General features: G+C 44.0%; 1 protein-coding gene across 1 annotated transcript in view; it reads left to right on the forward strand.

Annotated features, from left to right (window-relative positions):
* The window catches only part of AFF1 (ALF transcription elongation factor 1), an 80,158-nt gene that overhangs the window by 38,761 nt on the left and 19,825 nt on the right, over positions 1-21,572 (forward strand). Inside the window, exons 4-11 of the mRNA XM_066574374.1 lie at positions 10,447-10,488; positions 10,951-11,037; positions 12,743-12,779; positions 13,636-13,687; positions 15,057-15,114; positions 16,081-16,115; positions 16,673-16,826; positions 17,945-18,838. Coding sequence (XP_066430471.1) covers positions 10,447-10,488; positions 10,951-11,037; positions 12,743-12,779; positions 13,636-13,687; positions 15,057-15,114; positions 16,081-16,115; positions 16,673-16,826; positions 17,945-18,838 — 1,359 coding nt within the window. The remainder of the gene's footprint in view (positions 1-10,446; positions 10,489-10,950; positions 11,038-12,742; positions 12,780-13,635; positions 13,688-15,056; positions 15,115-16,080; positions 16,116-16,672; positions 16,827-17,944; positions 18,839-21,572) is intronic.

Genomic DNA, 21,572 nt, shown 5'->3' on the forward strand with positions numbered 1-21,572 from the left:
CTGCTGTGTATGCGTGACCAGTACTTCAGTCTCCTCACTGCAGGGGTGCAGTAACCCCACAGAGAGGAGGATGGTCGGTGGGGCAGGGCATGGGACTCCCATTCTTGAGATCGGCGGGGGTCTGAGCAGTGAGAATCCCATTGACTGGCAAGTTATCTCCTATTCTGTGGATAGGGAATAACTTAAAATTTTGGTGCAACCCCTTTTTAAGGTCCTTTTTACATGGGCCAATCCTCCGCTTCAAGTAATTAGCGCTGGTCAACAAAACATGTAGATTGGCGCTTGTTTACAATTCCTTGACATGGGCCGAGAATTGCTGGTTTGTGGACAAATGGTTTATGATTGTCCCCATGGGGCCAACGGTACATCTCCCAATTCAATACTCCAGAATACAAAATAGCCGCTGGCTTCTAGACTACAAAATGTAAACACCGACGCTTAGTCCACAAATTTACATATAAATCATCCAGAGTGAGGGGGGATAAGGTGCTGTACCCCCACGTCTACACATGCGGCTGCACTCCCTCCTCGCAGCAGCAGCTCACCTGACGGGGCTTCCCTCTTGCAGCAGAATGCATCCAACGGCACTACCCCATTCATATGGTTGTAGGGGTCACCTCTTATGAGCAGCACTCCCCGGGGCTTCACGGACAGGTAATGTAGGTTGGTCCTGGGGATGATGCTCCTTGGGCCTTAGACGGACACATTTTTGGTTCACGGGCGGTTTGGTATTTCACAGACAGGATACAAACCCATTACAGCCCATATGGGGGTATAGATGCAAGCGATCTGTCACACCGACCGATGGTCCATGTGAAAACTGAGAATGAGACATTCGTTGTCCATTGTCCCCGCTGATTGGGTCGTACAGACAGGTATCCCTGTGCTGTCTGATACTAGTAACGGCCCATTTACACAGAACTCTTATCATTCAAACAAATGAATTGGAGCGATAATCGTTCCGTGTGAATGCCAAAAAAATCTCACTTGGCGCTTGCGATTGTTTAAGCGGACGTCGGTCAGCTTAAACCTTGTTGGCTCGCGGGCTTCTCGTCCCGTGTAACTGCTCCCCGCTCATGCACTTGTTGGCGCTCAGGGGATCTAACATTTTCAGTACCAGTCTAGGCTATAGGTGATGCTTACATGTAGCAGTTTAGCTGCAGTAGTCTGAAACACACCTCTATGTCAGCATTGGTTCAGACTGCTGCCTTGCTCCTCCCACCCCACAGCATGCTTGTTTGACATTTTGCTCCTCCCACCTCACAGCATGCTTGTTCCCCTTTTTTCATTACTCCAATAGAAGTGAATGGAGGATGCCTGCACCTGGATATGGTAGCCACCTTATCAGGCGGGACTTGGGGTTGGGGGGTAACCATGTTCTAGACCTATATAGGCATCCCAAAAGTGTAACCTACATCTATGGTCTATTCTGTGGATACACCGTGAATGTCTAAGGTGGGAATGTCCCTTAAAATTCTGCTCACTTTCAATATTTGTTACATTCTTAGTTTTTCTATTTGACAATTGACACAATTCTTCAATCTGGTTTCTGGCACTTGTCTATAATCTACACTTTGCTTTCCTCCTACCGGGGGTTTATCTCTTGCCCCCAATTTGGCTTGCAATATGTGAACCTTTTAAACCTGGTTTTCTGATGATATACATCACTGCTGACAGTAGGAGGAGGGAAGATATAATAATAATCCTCTACTTGCGCCTCTACTGACCCGCCGCTTCTGTCCTCTGTTTACTTTGGCTGTAGTGCTTATGTTCTGCAGCCCGTGAAACAGGAGGTCCCCTCTGGATCAACAACACAGGAGGATAAACAGGCTGAACTAGATGGACATTGTCTTCATTTGGCCTTACATACTATGTTACTATGTCACTGATGTCCCATGAACAGGCCTGGGCTTCTACATCAGATGATGTCATGGAACCGGGCCAGAAAGTGATGTCATGGGACCTGGTGCCAGAGCATTGACATTGCTCTCGGCACTTGACTGACCTCAACTAAGGGGGCATACAGCTTGGCGGATGTTGGGTCATACTGGTCCCTGTCTATGGGTGCAGTATCGATCCACTTTTAAGTAAGGACTTAAAAATCCTCATGTTATCACTTTTATCGGAGGAGTGAATTGATAAATCGCCGGCGCTGCTTGCGGTAGGCTACGTTGTCCATGCAATGCCACCACAATGCATATTCATGCCCCATGTGGGCACTTAGATTCAGCGATGTCTAATAGCCAACACTTAAACCCAATCTTGACATTTAAATCCAATCTCAAGTGCCCACATGGACATTTTCAGTAGATATTCTAGTGGCCTTCTGATTGGTCTGCTCTGACTGTCACATGGCAAAAGCTTAAAAGATGTAGATGGCGACCAGTTACAGTAATTTGCAGTAGTGGAAATAAGATTCTATTTGCCTTGGGTGGCAGCACTGTTCTTTGTACTTTGTCATTATCTTTAGGTGTTTTATGCTATAAATGTTTCAGCTGCCACATGTAATGCAGTTTTTGCTAATGCTGTTTATGGTCAAACAAAACTTGCCTGTCCGATGGCCTCCATATCTCCTGAAGGAGGATTAGGACATTCATCTATGACATGCCTTGGCAAAAGTTAGCCCCCCCCCCCAAAAAAAGGGGTATATATTACATATATGCTTCCCCCAAAAATACCACCACACCCCCTCCCCCTCTATCCATTTCTTTAATATAATAAGACTACAATGGAATTTAGGAAGATCTGCATTTTAGAAACTTCTGAGTTTCTGACAGGTTTAACAAGGGTTGTTATCTAGGTTTGTAGAATCTTGAATGGAAAATCAACCTACTTATGTAATATTTTGGGAATGGGGATATGTTGGAGTCTGCAAGAAGGTTACCAGGGTTGGAGTTCTCACCTGTTCAAATTAGTGATGATCATTGGAAAAGAACAAGAGATATCAACTGTGTAAAGTTGTGTGGTCCTCTTACTGAGGCGGTAGCTCAGTGTCAACTTTTATTTTTTTTAATAGTTCAAAGTAGAACAAAGAAATGTGCAGTAGTCCAATCACAGGGGGGGACACCTTATTTCAGTAGAAAATCATTACAGAAGTCTAGCACTGATGAGCGAATATATAATGTGGTGTGAACATTTATAAGAGTATGGAATGCGGATACAGTGACTAAATATGGACTCCAGGAAACACTCAAGTCCAGTTCAGTCCAGTTTACTCTGATTTTATGAGCTTCGGGCTCAACTGTATAAAACGCTGAATAACCAGTGTAACATGGATCATTTCACTACTTGCACAGATGCATTGTTATGTAATTATAGTGCTTCCATTCAGGAGTCTGGAGAAAAACGGACAGCCAGGTTTTTTTCATGCATTTTTTTTTTTTTTTTTTTTTTAGCTATAGTAAGAAGTTGATTTAAAGGCCTCCTGCCCACGGCTGGGTCGGATTCCAACAGTGACATCCCGCAGCGGAATCCGACCTGATGACCCCCAGAGAACTACACTCACCTGTCCAGATCTGCCACGAGTGCCTCGGCCGGCGCGCAGTGCTGGGCTATGACACTGATTCCCGCAATACTTCCACAGTGCTCATTGTCAATGGAAGCCGTCCGTGCGTTTGTTTTTTTTTGTTTTTTTTTTTTGCGCGCGCACAGAGTAGAACATGCTGCAATTCTCCCCCACGAGTGGAAAGTCGCAGTTTGATTTCCGCCCATGGGCAGGGTAGCATAGCATGTCTATGGACAGACATTGCTGTGGAATTTGTGGCTGGCATCTGGCCGTGGATTCCGCAGTGAAAATCCGTCCGTGGGCATTGGGCCAAAGGGAATATGGGAAATCTGAAAGAAGGACTTAAACTTCTCCCCAGGACAGATCATAAATAGTTGATCGACTGAGGTTAACCTCTTCGGACTTTGACCGAGATTGGGCGCCTGCTGTCATTGCCGAAACACAAGGGGGGATATGGAGTGGAAGCTGCTGCTCTGACCCCTGTATAGTGGCCATTGTCTGTAACTGCAGCTGCAGCTCCCATTGATCTTAATGAACCCTTATGTATCCTGGTTGCCAGATATATGTCTTTCTTTTTTGAGGTCACAGGAAAGCTTGCACAGTTACATGATCATGCGTTACATGGCTTCCAGCGTATGAAATGTTTGAGTTTGCTTTATGGAACAGACATTTCAAGGGTAGATCCATGCACCGATTATGCTTTAGAGAGGAACGGTTTCCAGTCTTGAACATAAAGTCAAGAGCGCTAAAACAACTTCTTCTGGCAGATTCTGTCCCTTTCCACTTGCAGAACTGGCAGTCACTCTTATTTAACACTTCAGCCTTTTAATACGCAAAAGACCAAAAAACAAGACTACACCCCCTCGAAGGTTTCCATTCTTTATCATGATGGAAATGTAAACACAACCTTGTGTATTGTGGAAGCGGCCCAGAAAAGATCATTTTGCACTTTGCACTGAAGATAAATCAACAGAACTTGGAACAAAGCAAACCAGTCCTCTCGCCTCAGCAGTGCTTAAAGGGAACCGGTCACCAGGAACCGGCACTGGGGGAACCAACGGGGAACTGGAGAGCATTCCAAGGGTAGTGGGGTATCCCCGTCCGCTGCGGCTCCTCGCATTAGCGACGCTCATGCCTGTGTAAAAGCACAGGAGCGATTACCGCTGGGACCACCTTTCCAGCATCCGTTGTCTGACAGATCATCGTGTTTAAAAAAAAAACAAAAAAAACCCCCAAACCCTTATTTCCCATGAAAACTAAGACTTGGGTATGATGAAATCCAACCGGAACAATGTCCTCCACCACATACACATTAGACAGTCTGTTGCACAGAACTTCATCTAGCATGTATAGATGCCCGCTGTAAAGGGATTCTAAACCGGAGTTACCCGTCTGAGAACTTGGTGAGGGGTGCCATAGCAGGCCTCCGTGAGGATGGCAAAAAACGGCATTCTAATGGAACGCTGGACGGAACCATAGACTGCTGCCACCAAAGCTGCCCGCTCTGGTCTCACATCTTGGCATGTTTGTTTCTTTCTTGCTTTTTAGCTAGACAGAATAATGCAGTCGTCTGTCTGGCTAAAATACCAGAAATGGACAGAATAACAGTCCACTATTCCGTCTGGCGGAAATGCTGTAGACGAATGAAAACCTGCTAAAACGGGGACTAATTTTGGTATTTTTACACGTCGAGCCGGGTGAGATCTAAATTGAATAGAAGTCACAGAAGCCTTTTTTTAATCATTTTCTCAATTGTAACTAATACAAGATAAAATTAGATTAAATAGAAGATGAAGGAAGAAATTGCGGAAGGGGATTTTAATTGCATATTTTCTTTTTGGAAACGTTATTTATATATTTTTTTATGTTTGAAATGGGAAAAGGTATATTAAATGTTTAATACTTGTTTTGTGATTAAATAATTTAAATACAATATACTGCAATACTTAAGTATTTCTGCACAGTCTAATAGGCAGAAATACATGGCATCCTAAGGGGCTTTTACAAGGCCCCAGGGCTGCCATGACATGGGTGAGCCGTCCAGGTGACACAAGGAGCTTCCTCCGGCTGTTTGGGCATTTTAAATGCTGGTAAAAGTGACAGTGGCATCTAAATGGTTAACTGGGATTGGCGTTTTTTCCCAATCTTGGCAGTCGGTGTTGGCTGGGAACGATAGCGGAAACCTGACATGTATGGAGCGATCTTAGCTTTTGGGCCCGCTACATACTAACTCTGTGTGCATACGACAGACATGTATGTTGGATGTCACCAGGGGGTTAAAGCTCCAGTTTCTAAATATTGCTGTTAAGATGCTTGTTATGGCGCCCTCTAGTGATTCCCTTTCAGAATAGCCACCTCACTAGTCCAGTGCTGGTGGACTCAGACTCAGTAGCTCAGACCCACCACCCCTGCTATTGTACGCGGACGGCTGATTCCTGCGACTGCACAGACCATCCGATAAGTGGTGCACAAGTAATGCCTTCTCAGCACCGTTGGACACATTAGGTGGGTTTTGCACACCAGGGGGCACCATAACCAGTGTGAAAAAACTGATCCTTTGTGTAGAAGTTAGCTTCCTTTTGTGTCTTTAGATACTTTTTACAAGGGCTGCTAGTTACCCAAATCGCTGAAACAAGTGATTACGGGCAAGTGTCGACCCGTGTGCACACAGCCCGAGCGAGCAGTGAAACGGGGAGACTACCCAGCGGCTTCCTGCTCAGCGTGAACAGGAGGTGCGCCGTCTCTGAATGACTCCTGTTGACTGTGAATGGAGGCGAATGGAAGAGATCTCCGGCCGCTCCATTATCTAACAGACTATCGCTCTGCGTAAAAGCCGCTTATACGCCTGCCAGCCTACTGGGTAAACGTACCCCAATAGAGTAAACTACCGTTTAGTTATGGGACGACTCCTTTCGGTAGGTCTGCATGTTTGTGGTCACGGATGCGCTGATGAACAATGGCCGTACAGATTGTAGTCGGAGGGATGAAGTGAATGGGAAACACAAGGGCCTTAATGGAAGGTTACAAAGAAGGCAAAATGGGGAAGATGGCCCTCTTCCTCCTAACATGAAGTGCCCGTTATTAAGCAGCCTTGTACCTCCCGGGGTCTTCAGCATCGGGTCTTCTCCCTTTAACATCTGCTGGATTGGAGGAGAAAGTGAAGTAAACTATCAGTAATTACGCGCAATTATCTGCAGATGTTCGCTATATCCCCTCGTGGTTCAAGATGAAAACATCAACTTGGAACTATCTGTACGGCCAGCGCAGAATTGTCAGGTAAACGGCCTACTGCACGGTGCACTTACCTGGCACTGCGGAGACCCACCCAAGGCACCAGCGGACACTGAACTATACATATACAGGAGAGTGACTGCTTGTGCCCGTCGTGGGGAGGGAGATCGGGCCGGTTGCACACGGGTCAGATTCCACATGCAAGACTATATATAATATATCTATCCCACACTGTCGCTAGGCAATAACCCCGTTACTTGCGGCCCATACGCAACGTTAGTTGCAGATGGGCTGCGGGTCGGGCGGACTCCTCTGACTTCACTGGAGGCCGTTGGTGCTGAGTCTGCAACAAAATAGAGCATGCTGCGATTTTTATTTATTTTTTTTTCCCCTCTGTTTGCGGATAACGCAACTTATTTCCGCGATTATGAAGGAAAAAGCAGAAGTGCATGTCTCTCAATGCACGCGATTTGCTGCAGATTCCACAATAGGAATCCAGTGGCATGAAGCCGTCCTCTGGCCGCAGGCACATGGCCTCACATCACTTCTGTGAAGTTGCGATTCTCAGACGTGCGTTTCAGGAGTTTTCGCATTGATTTCAGTGCATCCCGTCGCACCGCACACTGTATGAGCGCCAGCAATGGCTTTTAAGCTCCCATTGCAAACAATGGGTGAGGCATTCTAAGGGAACGCCGAAAGATAGAACATGCTACAATTGTTATCTTTGCAGCATCGCTGCGAGGGAAGAGGGTCGCTCATGGGAATAAGTAATCTTGATGAGCGGTGGTGCTAGTCATACAGTAGCACTATTACTTTTAGACGAATGTGCAATTGCGAATGCGTCAGTGCAACATATTTGCGCTGTAGACGAGGTGATGTGTTGGCATTCTGTACTCTTTCTATGTGGCAGACAAACTCACTCCAGTTTAACCCCTTGAGTGGCGGGTTTCCTACCACCCTGTCGTGCCCACCAGGGCAGATTTTTTAAAATGGTCTAATCATTGAATTTCAACTAGTTTTGCAGTTGCGTCTCAAGAGCCATAACTTTTTCATTTTTCCATTGACATGGCCATATAAGGGCTTGTTTTTTGCGGGACAAGTTGTGATTTTTGTTAAACAGGGGGGAGGAAAAAAAGAAATGGGGGAAAAAGAAAAAAAGGGGCCATGTCATTAAGGGGTTAAATAATGTATTAACTTCCTTCGCTGGGTCATTACGACGCACACGGATACCACATGTGTGATTGTACTTTTGATTTTTTACAAAGTAAAGGGAGACAAGTGTTTTATTTTTTTTTATAATTTTTTACCTTTTGTTTTTTTTTTTTTTTTACATTTTTTTTTTTTTTGTCCCTTTAGGGGACTTCCACAGGGACCCATCAGAACCCCCTGATCACATTCCGGGGGTCCGATGGTGACAGCCCTTTACATGCTGCACTGACAGCCCTTTACATGCTGCAGTCACATAGACTGCAGCATGTAAAGGGTTAACACAGCAGAGATCGGAGGTTTTCTCTGATCTCTGCTGTAAGAGCTGGTACCTAGCTGTCCTCTGATAGCCAAGCACCAGCTCTCCCTGCCACAGAGACCATTGGCTTGCTTCTGACAAGCCGATGGTCTCTATGGCAACCTGTAAACAAAGCAGGACATTGCCGGCAGATCGGCAATATCTTCTGCTGGTTTTTCAAAGCCCTTGCTTTGTTCTGTGTGGGTCTGTGCAGGCAGAGCACACTGTCACCGCTTGTGGCATTGTGCTCTGCAGCTCCCATAGTGATACATAGCCCGGAAATCTTCCGGGCTATGTTGCTATGAGCAGTGGAGCTCGTCCCGGAAAATTTCCTGGCGTGCCACTCAAGGGGTTAAATGGCTATTTAGTTCGAGTTCCATGTGTTCTTACGCCAGTGGAATTACGCAGCGTCTCGCGCATCTTTGTGTATTGCGTGTGCGTTTGCCCCACCCCATTGACTACTATGAGGGCCTTTGGTGGGCAACAAAATGGAGGATGCTGAGCTTGTTTGCGCGGTGGGATCGCACATGCACAATACACCATTGCGAACAAACTCATTAAAATCAATGGCTTCTATTCACTGCGTATTGCATTTTTCTCTTTCCTCGTGCGGAACTGAATGGCCTAATGCCAGTCCATGGAGATTTAGCACCGCGTGTTACATGCAATTAACTGAGTGAGGCCTTCACATCAAATTTGGAAAAACCTTTCCAGAAAGGTCACCTTGATTGTATGTTTTGAATGCTCAAGTGTTGCACTGTGATTGGCTGCAGCAGCCTGTAGTGTCCCGCCTGCCGCAGGATATACACTATGTGAGCGCCAGAGCTGCGCGGCTCCAGGACAGGCGAGTATAGGCTATAGTTTTATTTATTTTTCAGCATGGACCGTTGTTTTGCAAAGTAATATTTTAAATCGAAAACCCCTTTAGGACCCCCCCCCCCCCTCACCCCCATTTCTGGCAGTCATAAGCTTAATTAATTTAGAAGTCATTTTAGCGGTGTAAGACCTTGTAATTCAGAAGACAAGTTCTAGATTGTATAGGGACTAACTTGGGGTAAATGTATGGAGCAACTTTTTTTTTTGGGGGGGGGGGGGGGGGGAACTACTGGGATCCATGTTTACGGCGTTGACACCTTTACAAATTTGTGTTACTCCATTTCCACGTTAAAGTAAACTTCTCCACATCCCCAGACTGTCCTTATTTTTCCGTTGACAGCGCTGTATATGGGCTTGTTTTTGTGGGACAAATCATAACTTTTATTGGTACGGTTTGCGGTATGTTCCACTTCTGGATTTTCAACCCTGTTTTGGGGGAAGAGGGGAACAGAACGGCTGTTTTTGACTGTTTACTACGATGGATAAATAATAGTACGGATGTGACGATAACACTCATGTATAGGGAGCTCCTCCCCCACCCCCATATTAATGCTTAAAGAATTGTGTGAGGGTATTTATAATACAGGGTACTATAGCTTCACATGGCTTGATTAAAAACCTTCTACCACAAGAGGGGACCCTATATTACTGCTGTTAGCGCTGGTCATGGATACTGTGTTTCTGTATCAGCGTTCCGTAATTTCACCGCTTGATGAACGTAGTGAATGAAGTCCATGAAAGTACATTGATTTTCCTTGACCCAGGCTAACTGCTTGTAGCAAGGAGCGCAGGATGTCCTATTTACTGCGTACGTACAGCCCTATTGTTCTCTATATTACACGCTGTACATGCGCAGGAGTCCGTTTGCATGTAGTGCCGGCGAGTGCTGGCCGTCTGCTTTGTGCACGCTTCTGGCACGTTTTCCTCCCATCTCCTTACCTTTTGAGTCATGTAGTAGTTTTATGCTGTGATGCGGTACATAGCTTGCCCTTTGACCTCGCCGGGCTGTGTAATACCGCTTTCTTTATACTGCGGCCCGAGCTACTTGGTACATTGCCTCAAGCAGCACTTTTGGAGTCAGAATTACCGCAGGGAATGTCCCAGTGCAGATGTCCCCTTTCACATCACCCACCTCTGTACGGAGCGCGGCCTGGAACAGATCGCTGCTCATTTGGTTCTAACTTTTTGTTTTTGAAAGTTTTTTTTTTTTTTGTTTTTTTTTTTTTAATAACCAGTTCTAGGTCTAACGTCTTTCAATGTAGATAGTAGTCTCCCATTATCCAAATCTGTTCTAATTCTTTTTTTTTTTCCCTCCCTTGTTCTATTTCAGACCTTCACTAATGAAGCCCATTGTGTTGAAGACATTTTGAAGGTTTGTACAATACTCGATTGTCATGTTAATGCGGTCCCTGTGCCCATCATCAAGCCGTGTTCTCAAGCTGGATCTAGTAGGGAAAGCTCTAAGAATATACAGAAAGTGAACAGAGGCTATAAGAGGCTGTATGTGACTGTGTATGTGGATATACTGCAATGTATTAGTTATGGCGTCATACTTTTACTGGGAATTCCGCTTTCTTGCTTTGCCCGGTGAACAAGAAAGGGGAATCCCAATGAACGGTTACGTCTGTGCACCGGGCACCCCCATTGACTGTAATGGGGTCCACCCAGCTGCCCGGTTTTGGGACAGAAGAAACCTTTTTTTTTTTTCTTTTTTCGGCCTAAGATACTGTGTTGCTATGTTATGACATTATGACAATGGCTCCTATGTTAATGTCGTCTGGTTGGGAGTGAAAGAATGAACTTTACGTGGCTCTCAACATTTTATGTCCATTAGGAGATGACCCATTCATGGCCTCCACCATTAACAGGTATCCATACACCAAGCACTGCTGAGCCCTCCAAATTTGCATTTCCCAATAAGGTTTGTTTTAAAAAGTTTTTTTTGTTTTTTGTTTCCAATGTACATGAAATAGTTTGTGAATGATCGTTGCCACTTTCTGACTATCCTGGTTGAACTTCTCCATCTGCAATATTATGGGCGAGGGAGGGGGGAGGGGGGGTAAATGAGACGGCATAATGTGACGGCAGGCGGACATTGAGCTGAATGGTCATTGTGATGTCGTGAATTTGTACAGAGTTACTCGGATGCTATCCAGTAACACAATGGCCCACACCATCACAGTCGCCAAGGCTAGATATGCAGCTGTCGGGTTCCTATTGCATTAGATATGTTTTGAAAATGGGTAGAATGCACAATGTTCAGTGCATTTCTAAAATGTATTTTTGGCGATCCATGTACTGAATATGTATTTTTGTTTTTGAAAAAAATTTGTTTTTCACAGTCCTGAGGCCATGATGATGAATTGCAGCCAGTTATTCATTCAGTATACTACTCTATGCCATGTTTACCACGGCAGTCACTAAAGGCCCATTTACACATACCGATTATCACTCAAAATTTCTTTTAAACAATGTCTTTTGAGCAATAATCATTGCATGTAAATGCTACCATCGTTTGCTTTTCTGCCGAACGACGATTTTTCGTTCAGCATAAAAACCATTGTTCGGACGGCCAGCTGATAGCAGGGACGGCACGCTGTAATTCTCGGTGGGGAGTGCTGATAACATTTCAGCTGCTGTCCTGCTGGAGAACAATGGAGCTGTATGCAGATAACAGTCCACCTGCTGTTATCTGCATACAGCACAGGAAAGGCTTATTTGCACGCAAATGAAGCTACTAATGGGCATTAATGCCCATTAGTAGTTTATGCAGAATGATCGCTTAAAACTGTCATTCATCCTATCTTTTGAATGAGTTTTGAGCCATCACTGTTGTGTGTAAATGGGGCTTAAGTTGATGAGGTTATTTGGGGAAGAAACGTCTTTATAAATGGGACCAGAGTGGTGGATAACAAGGGAGGGGGGCTATTTCCCACTGGCCTTCAGTTCCGACTGCAGAGTGATGTCCTGATACAATAATATGACCACTGCAGCTAATCGCCAGCCAAACTGAGCCGATGATTGGCATGAGCGGCCACATGTCCCTACAGTTGTTTGCTGGTTGGCTGCAGTTGGCAGTGGAGATCGGTGGGGGACCAGGCAATGGGAGAGGTGAGATGTGGGTGGAAAAATGAATCTCCTTACTGCTCTGGTATATGCTCAGCCCTAATCAGATTCTCCTTGGGTAAGGTCTTCAAGATCTGATGAGAGGATCCCGTCCTAACTTGACAGCTTTATTCATTTGTTGTACAGAGCCATATTATAGAGGTTTGTGTAAGGCCAGGCTCTCACATTGTGTTCTGCCTGCGTGACGCTCATCGCCATGTACTACCTTGGCATATATGCTCATGTAATACTTGCAAAGATAGGACATTTTTAAAAAAAAAAATTGTTTTATCTTATATTGCCCTCCTGCGCACGTATTTTGTACAAGTTGGGTGAGTGACCACATTGTCACCTATGGCAGATTGATACAGTGGATTCACCACTTAGAACACACTGTATCGACACGCTTGTTTGAGCCGGGCCTCAGCCTTCAGTTCCTGCTGTGTTTTGCTTGATCTGACTTGTGCCGTAACTAATACAACTGTGTTTTTGTTTTTTTTTTCATTTCCGATGCCCCTCAGGAAAGTCAGTACGTTCCGTCTGTCAAAGTGAATCAAAGTGAGTAATCTATGTTTAGAGGTTTATGAATGGCCATGGATGAGGAATAGATTTATACCTGCGGAACTCCAAGTTAATAATCAGTATGTTAATAAAGCAGTACGTTTTTTTGTGTTTCCCTTCACCTGGCCGCCGGTGCCTCGTTCTGTCCGGATTCTCCTGCTGTTGTCTACGGAGATTTTTTTTATTTAGCCAGTAAAAAGTTCAATTTTTACCAATTGGCCATTTTCCCATATAATTGGTGAAATGCAGATTTTTGCTCCGTAATTCAAGTTTGATATGAATCAGTCTTTTCTGGAAACCTCAATGTTATCTTCTCTATCACATTGTGCATATTATTAGTTATTGGTTTTAAGCCAAAGGTTTGATTGTCTTTAGTCGAGTTTGCTTCATTCTGATTACTAAAAAAAAAAAAAAAAAAAATTCCGAGGGATACGATCTGTTTTTGTAATTTTTTTTTTTGTATGTTTATAGACCACATAAAGCGAGAACTATTAGTTTTATGCTGTACATATGAGTTTATAGGGGTCTTAATACGTGATATTAATAAACTGTACAATATACATGGAATCCACACAAACATAAAACATGCTGTTTTATTTTTTGTTTTTTTCCCCCTCCGCTCGTGGATTCTGCAATTGATTTCCGTGAGTGTGTAGGAAAAGCAATTTTTACATAGCATTTTGCGAACTGTATTTACTGCGGATTCCACAATGCAAATCCGTTCTTGTGCAGCCGGCCTAGGGGCCAGCTCCTTTTAGCTAGGCTGATTTGATGCTTTTTTTTTTTCCCCTCTAGTCTGTCCGGTCTGCTTCAGGAAAAAATTACAAATTTTTTTTTTTTTTTTTGCTTACAGGACACTATGACAACTTTTCAAAAGTTTTTCCAAGCCCACACAAGGGATCATCGTAAGTTAATGTTTTCACAGTGATGCTAGTTCTCCTGATGTGTAGATGTTGGTAAAGCGGTGGTGCTATACCAGAGGGGCGCTGCCTACTGCAATGAAGATTAAATGGCTCTACAGATGCAGGACAAATCCTTTTGTGTCACTCGGAATGTGAACTTATGAAAACCGAAAACAAGAAGTAGTAGTTATAAGACAGCATAACTTGTTTTCTGTTTTCGTAAGTTGCTTCGACCGTGTTGTCTTCATCACAGCACTACAAAAATGTTTGTTTTCATGGTTTTAAGAAATATATATATATAAAAAAAAAAAACTTAATATGCAAATGATTATTTTTAATTTGTTGAAAAACATCCCTTGAGATGATTTTAATACCTTTCTGATCCCAGCAATGATACAGATCACAGATTAATGAAGGGATCCAAACTCTGTAACCGTTCACAGAAGGAATCCTATTCTTGGCTGGCCGGCAGGACGAATATAGGGGCTGAGAACAGTGAGCTTACTGGACTGAGGATGATGCTTCCATTCATCTCCCTGTAGGGGGGCGCCACATGCTCATCCTGCTCTCCATGCCGAAGAAAGGCTTTTGGAGACCCTTGTTTTTGTCACGGAGGTTAAGACCCAAGGTTAAGCCTTGTTCAAAGGTCATTAAATTATAACAAAAAAAGGGGGGTTGTCGTCATACAACGCACTTAGAAGGGAAAATGCACCTTGTCTCCAAAGTTTATATAGTTAGAAACTGCTGACAGGTGTGTTTTTTTTTTTTTGTTTTTTTTTTTGCTGTTGCTGACAGAAGTAAAATCTGAAAATAAAAATTTAGCCTGACTAATGCCGATTCAGACGAACATCCAAATAATCAGATTAACACCATAAAACCCTAGCGGATATCAGAAAGATTCAATGGGGTTAAAGGTGTAAAGGGCTCGGACGGTCAGCCCATGTGCGATAGGATATGTCATAATGTACTCGGACCTGTAACAGGAATAGAGGGTTAACCGCAGTTTGTTGCCATTTCCAAGTAGAAGATAAATGGTTTTCTGTAAAAAAATATATATTTTTTTCAAATATTCTCCACTTTTTGACTATGTATGGCCAGAAGTGGTAGAGCTGCTCTTACCGTACACTCTAGAAATTCGGAAGCATCTCTTAAAGTCAGATGTACCTGTTTGTTGAACTCAAAAAAAAACAAAACTCAAACTTCAGACTGACTCCTGGAGTTTAAAAATACTGTAACTTCAGATTTTGCTTTGAGGGGATAGGCTGCTTCCTCATTCAGTCTATCTATTGAAACCTACCATTCTCTACTACCTATGGAAGAGAATGCTTGTTAGAGGGGCTTACTAATCTACATCAAATCTTCTTGAATTTAGTATGTTGGAAGATGACCTCCAGATCAGCGACAGTGAGGACAGTGATGAGGAAGAGGAGGTAAGTCACAATGAAGAAAATTTAAAACCCCATTTTTTTCATTAGAAAAGGCTGTCCTAGGTCCCCCGATGTGGAGAACGACGACATCGCTGTCTACTTGCCTAGTGCTGATCCAACTTTGAGCCGATCAGTCGAGTCAATGCATGGCAGCCCTAGTAATTTCAAGGAGTTGTCAGCACATCTGTAGAAACAAGTTTTAGATTACTCTGGCCTTTACAGATTATTGGGTTGTTCCCGGCAGCGGCCGCTGTCAGTGACGGGCTACACCAGGGTCTGAGCGGACGCCGCTGCTCTGACCTCTGTAATGGCCGGTGCTCGTAATTGCAATCAATGGGAGCTGCGCCTACAATTATGAGCGCAGCGCCCATTGAGTCCCCTGCCTGCCCTTACACATACATGTTGATCGCCCACTGCCATCACTGTAGGCTCCCTTTGACCTCTCGCGGCCAGCTTCACCACTGCGATCGCTGTGGCTGAGCAATTTCTACTAAAGGCCCCTTTACACTGAACGATAATCGTTTTAATTCTCGATGGATCAAGGGAATCTGAACGAGAATCAACAGTAATTCAGTAAACATGTCTACTAACGATAACTGGTTCACGCAGATCGAGCAGCCATAAGAAAAAAAAAATCAGAGGCTCGTCCCATGTAAACAGGCAGTTCATCTATGAATGATGGCCTGTTTACTGTGTATGGAGATGGGGGGGCTGGAACATTCTCCGACCCGCTCCACCTTCCTTTACTGAGGGATCAGATCTGTGTGAAAGCACAGGAGCGATCACTGCTGGGACAACTGTTGGGCTCTGAAGCACTCTACAGTCCTGTGTTAGAAGGACTCTGACAGAAGTCTCCAGAGCCGTCTTGTACACTGTGTAGAGTCTTTTTTTTATTTCCAAGTACCAGAAAACTCCCTTTAATTATGCCTGTATGATAAAATTTGATCAAGCCCTTTTTTTTTCTTACAGATCGCTGAAAAACCACTTTCTTCTGCGCCATCAAGGTACTACACCATACATTTATACACTTGCACATGCATATACCAGTAGTTTCTCTCATTTAGGCCCCCGTTTAGGCCCATTTACATGCAACGATTATCACTCAAAATTGGCGATAATCGTTGCGTGTAACCACTGCCATCGTGCACTTTTCGGCTGAACAAAGATTTTAAGGTGAGCTTAAAATTCATTGTTCAGCTGCAGAGATGGTGTCTTTCAATAAGGCTGCATTGTATTCTGCTGGCAGCCCAGAGGAGAGCAATGCAGCTGTGTGCACAGCTGGACGTGTGATTAGTCACACGCTGGGCTCTGCAAACAGCTCCAGGAGGCCCTTGTACATGCAAATGATGGTGATAAAGTGTTAACGGTCATTAACACTTTATGCAAATTGCTAAAACTGTCAGTCTTTCAATCGTTTGAAAAATTATCCTTGCTCGTAATTGGGCCTTTAGTAAGTATGACATGGCTTATTGTGTTTGAGCAGAAACACTTTTCAGTACAGATTCTATATACCATAATGGGCACGTTGGCCAATAATCTCTTAATCTTACAATTTGTTCAGTGTTGTACAATCTCATGTGGACAGCGTGGCCTCAGCACATTCCAGCAGCATGGAAACCGAAGGAAGTGAGACGGACAGCTCTTCAGACTCCGAAAGTGAGAGCGGTTCAAGTGACAGTGAGGTGCCGCCAGCAAGGAGGTCTCCTAGTCCAGTGGTAAGACTTTACATGTTTCTTCTAATGTTCTTCTCTTTAAACGGGTTGTTTGACGAAGACAGCCCCCTATTTAAAAGGCTTGTTACCTATATGACTTGTCTATCAGGAATCCGCTACTATAATGAAGATCTCTCTGGACATATACAACCTGTATTTTGCTACTATTCTAACTTCTGATTTACTTTTAAGATGAAGCTATTTTCCAATTCAGTTTGATATTCTCTTTAACCCCTTAACACTCAGTGACATACAGTTACATCATAGAGGTTCAGGTTTGTATGGAGTGGGATCGGGGAAGGGGGGGTCCATCCCGCTCCATACAATGCAGGTGTCGGCTCTCTCATACAGTTGACATCTGCCTGCAGTGGCTCCAATCGGCACCACCACTGATCGCTGCCGTTAACCCTTTAAATGTTCCAAACGGCCCCCCTCACCGCAGTGAGATTGCTGAGTGCCGTTGACATAGCAGCTGGGTGCCTTCTGAAAGATTGTCAGATCGCGGTGTAATGTAATACTATTGTATTAAGTCATACTGTGGGAGCAATCAAAGCATCCCGTGTGTTCTTGTTCCCTATGGGGACAAAAAAAAAAACTTTTAAAAATCTGTTTTTAAAGTTCTATTTAAAAAAAACACCACTTAATAATTAAAAAGAAAAAACTTTTGCTATATTTTTATAATAAAAAAACCCTCAAAAACAACATATTTGGTATCATTACGTCTACAAAAGTCACACCTATCAAAGTAATGCATCCTCAGAAAAAAAAAAAAAAAAAGCTAGACTTGCACTTTTTTAGTCACCCCATCTCCAAGGAAAAGATGGAATAAAAAGCGATCAAAAAGTCATATGAACTCCAAAATGGTACCAATAGAAACGCATAAAACGAGCCCCTGCACAACCATGTCGACTAAAATTTTCTGCAGCCATAACTTATTTTTCAGTTTTTTTTCCAAAGCTATTTTTATATTTTAAAACTAGTACAACAAAAACTATATAAATTTGGTATCTAAGTAATTCTCTGACCCATAGAATTCAGTTATGCCTTTTATTGCTGCAGACCCCTTTTATTTTGAATGTGACACTAATTTCTTAATTATTTCTGCTCTTTTTCTGTTACAGCACGACACTTCGTCTACTGGCATTTGGCAGCTGGGGAACTTTCTGGTCAAACCTGCACCTCTAGCTGAGAACCATAATAACATTGCAGATAATGAACAAGAAAGCCATTGGGAGAGTAAAGAACATGAATGTCTTTCACCTCTTCCCCTTGACTCTCCAAAGGCTGAGCCTCAACACAAAACTGCTCTTTGGACCTCTCAGGAAGACATCCCGAACAAACCCACCTTCCCAGATTCCCCTATAGCCAATGAAACTGTTACTCCCAGGCAGACTGTTGGTGTAAAACATCCCAGAAAGCCTGTGAAGGCCTCCTTTCGAGAGGAGCCAAAGGGTGGTCTAACAGTGGAAAGTGAACCTGCCCCATACAGGCCAAGAGACCAACCCTCCAAAGAAAAACCAACTGTGAAAACGAAAATCAAAACCAAATCTCATGACTACAAGGAACCAAATGCAGGCGTTGCACATTCGAATGAAAAAAAGCACAGGAGCTCTCACCACAGTAGTAGCACCAAAAAGTGTCCGAGTACTCAATCGGGCAAGCGTCCGAGTGCCCCATCCCACCTACAATCCCTTCCTAGTCCAAAGGTGCACATCGAAAGCAAAACCAACCACAGGACTAACGCCTCTCATCCCGCCGTTGTTGTGCGTGAGAACTGTCACCGGGACAAAGTGTTATTGCCCATAGGGGAGAACAGATTAGTGCCACCGGTGAAGAGCGGCCAGAAACCTGTAGCTCTTCTCGTCAAAATAGAATTGGCTCTACTTTCTAGAATCCCACGAGCATCTGGGAAAATAAGCGAGTCGAAGAGTAAGAAGGTGAGCGGCCACAATGCTCACCACAAGGACAGGCCTGAGAAGACCCACAAAAACAGCAAAGAGCATGCAAAGAGAAAGGTAATGCTGTCACGTACGCACACTGTCTACTTAAGTGAGAAGCCCACAATCCAGTGTGAAGTCTGTCTCCACACTCTGCACGAGCGCTAACGACCTTAGTGGTGACATCGGCGCCTGTACAGTTGTTTAGGCCAGTGTTCCTCAACTCCAGTCCTCAGGGACCCCAACAGGTCATGTTCTCAGGATTTCCTCAGTATTGTACAGGGGATGTAATTATCATCAGTGCCTCAGACATTGCCCCAGGTGGTGTTTACTATAGGATATCTTGGAAATGACCTGTTGGGGGATCCTTGAGGACTAGAGTTGAGAAACCCTGGTTTAGACTGTTGGCCCGTCTATCTGGCTTGCCTGAAATGGATGCGTTTTGTGCACATGGCATGTGTGAGAATGAAAAGCTGTCCAACGAGAAGTCTTTCAGTCTAAATGCTCTTCACGACAGCTGACGACCTTAGTGGCGACATCAGGGCTCATGCAGTCATTTAAACATAAGCACTCGGGCAAAGTTTGTTTTATCTGGTAAGTATGGGAGGAAGTTTCAATCCCAGTAACTTGTGATCAGCGGTGATGATGATCTTCACTCAACTGTAAGTTTATATGCGATGTGGACCACATGGCTACTTGTTGGTTCTTGCTTTTGTGACTTTTTTTGACTTTTACCTCATTTCGGTTGAGGTTATATATGAAAGGTCATAGTAGTGAAGAGGGACCCTGTTACTGCTTTGTAGAACAGATTACGGCCGCGTTTAGGCGAAACGGTTTAATTAAAAAAAAAATCATTCAAAGGAATGGCCTGCTACTCATTCGTTCAGTTTCTGCAATAATTAATCGTCGTTGGTGTGTTCGACTTAAACAGCAATCGGTCAGTCCCTGTACTCGCTTATACAGGGACTCAACTCTCGTTTGAAGGAGCCAACGATGCAATTGCCTGTGCGAAGAAGTTAGCGGTGACCTTAATCACTCGTTCAAACGAATTTGAACAATTCTGAACTATAATCGTCCTGCGTGAATGACCCTTTAACCCTTTCCAATCCAATTTGTATCCTGGTTTTCCTAGGGGGCTCACTCTTTTTCTGCCGTTATACAACAGCGCTATATGGTGGCTAAAGCCAGTACTGCATGAGGTGACACGGTGGATAGGCTCTGGCAGCAGAGAGGCTGGCAATATACAGTAAGAGGACCCCGACGGACGTCTTCCAACATCGGAGCTGTACAACCTTAAATCATAATGTCTTTAGACGTCAGACAGTGGATTGGAAAGGGTTAAAGTAACGGCCCATTTAGACAACTACTATTGCTCAAAATTCATTTAAAAGCCGTCTTTTGAGCGATAGTCATTGCATCTAAACACGCCGCCGTCATGCACTATTCGTTCATCGGTGACTTCTAGCAAGCTAGAAATAAACGATGCCTCTTAACGCCGCACACTGATTTTCTCAGCAGGCGGTGCTGACAGTATGTTTTCAGCTGATATCCCGCTGGCAGCTCTCAGCGGGACACCAGCTGTGGACTAATTACTATATAAGGGAGCTTTTATACTTTTGTGTATTTTATTCTAACAAATATTTGGGATTCTCACCGATGCCTTTTTATACATGCGACACATTTATGATGATATGCTGGCTGCACACGAGCGGTTTGGATTCTGCATGCGGGAGCCTGCAGCGGAATCCGGCCCTAACCGCTGCGTACCTGCTTTTTTCAGTATTATGGATGACTCTGGCAGTTCGCCATACAGGTTTTTTATTTATTTTTTAAATATTTTCCCTCGCTGTTGCTAGGCAATGACGCGGGTACCCACTGCCTATCCGCAATGTCAGTTACGGATGGGACGCAAGTCTGAAAGCTTCCATTGACTACAATGGAAGCCGTCCGAGCGGAGCGTGCAGAAAAATAGAACTAGTTGCGATTTTATTTCCGCTTGTGAAAATCGCTATCCTCGCCGCTCCTGTCAGCCAATATGCGACTGTTCTATTCCTTCAGTGTGCGCCGAATACCACGGATCGTCCATGCAGGTGACTATCACGGATTCCGCGATTCAAATCCGCCAGTGTACAAACCGGCCTTAGATTATCGTATCGTTAAACAGCATCTCTATTTACCCGTCGGTGAACTGGGGGACTAAAATGTTTCACTTTTGTCATTTATTTGAATGTTTTTGTAAAAGTTTTTGTACATTTTGTAATATTTACACATTAATGGACGGCGTAGGACTATTGTCTGTGCTGGTTTCTAGCTTGGTTGGGAGTCTCTGCAAAATAGGAGGTGATTGTACAGCATGGCAAGGGGCATCAATCAATCATATCGGAGTCCGTTGGTACAAAAATATATATAGTAGAAATGTACAGTTTTTGAGTTCAGCTTCTAAAAAAAAAAATATGCGCCATCAATGCAATACAGTATTCCTAGGAATCTAGGAAAGTTTTGAAATGTCCTATAAAATGTATAGAATCTATTTATCAGAGCCTCTGTTTATCAAAGACCTTGATAACTAGAATGATGATTAAAACCATTTTAATACAGCAAATGTATCCCTTAGAATACATGAGTCAGTTGGAGTCTGAGAAAGTTGAAGTCTGAGGCTTGGCTTACGGGCGCCACAGCCCTGCATTGTATGGCGTGTGACTACGCTTGCATGTAGGAAGAAGAAACTGCACTGTCTTTCAGCTACTGATATCACACCTACACTGCTCAGTACTGCTGTATTATGTCCTCCATGATGATGTTACTTGTGAGG

Source organism: Eleutherodactylus coqui, chromosome 7, assembly GCF_035609145.1.
Source record: "Eleutherodactylus coqui strain aEleCoq1 chromosome 7, aEleCoq1.hap1, whole genome shotgun sequence".
Lineage (NCBI taxonomy): Eukaryota > Metazoa > Chordata > Amphibia > Anura > Eleutherodactylidae > Eleutherodactylus > Eleutherodactylus coqui.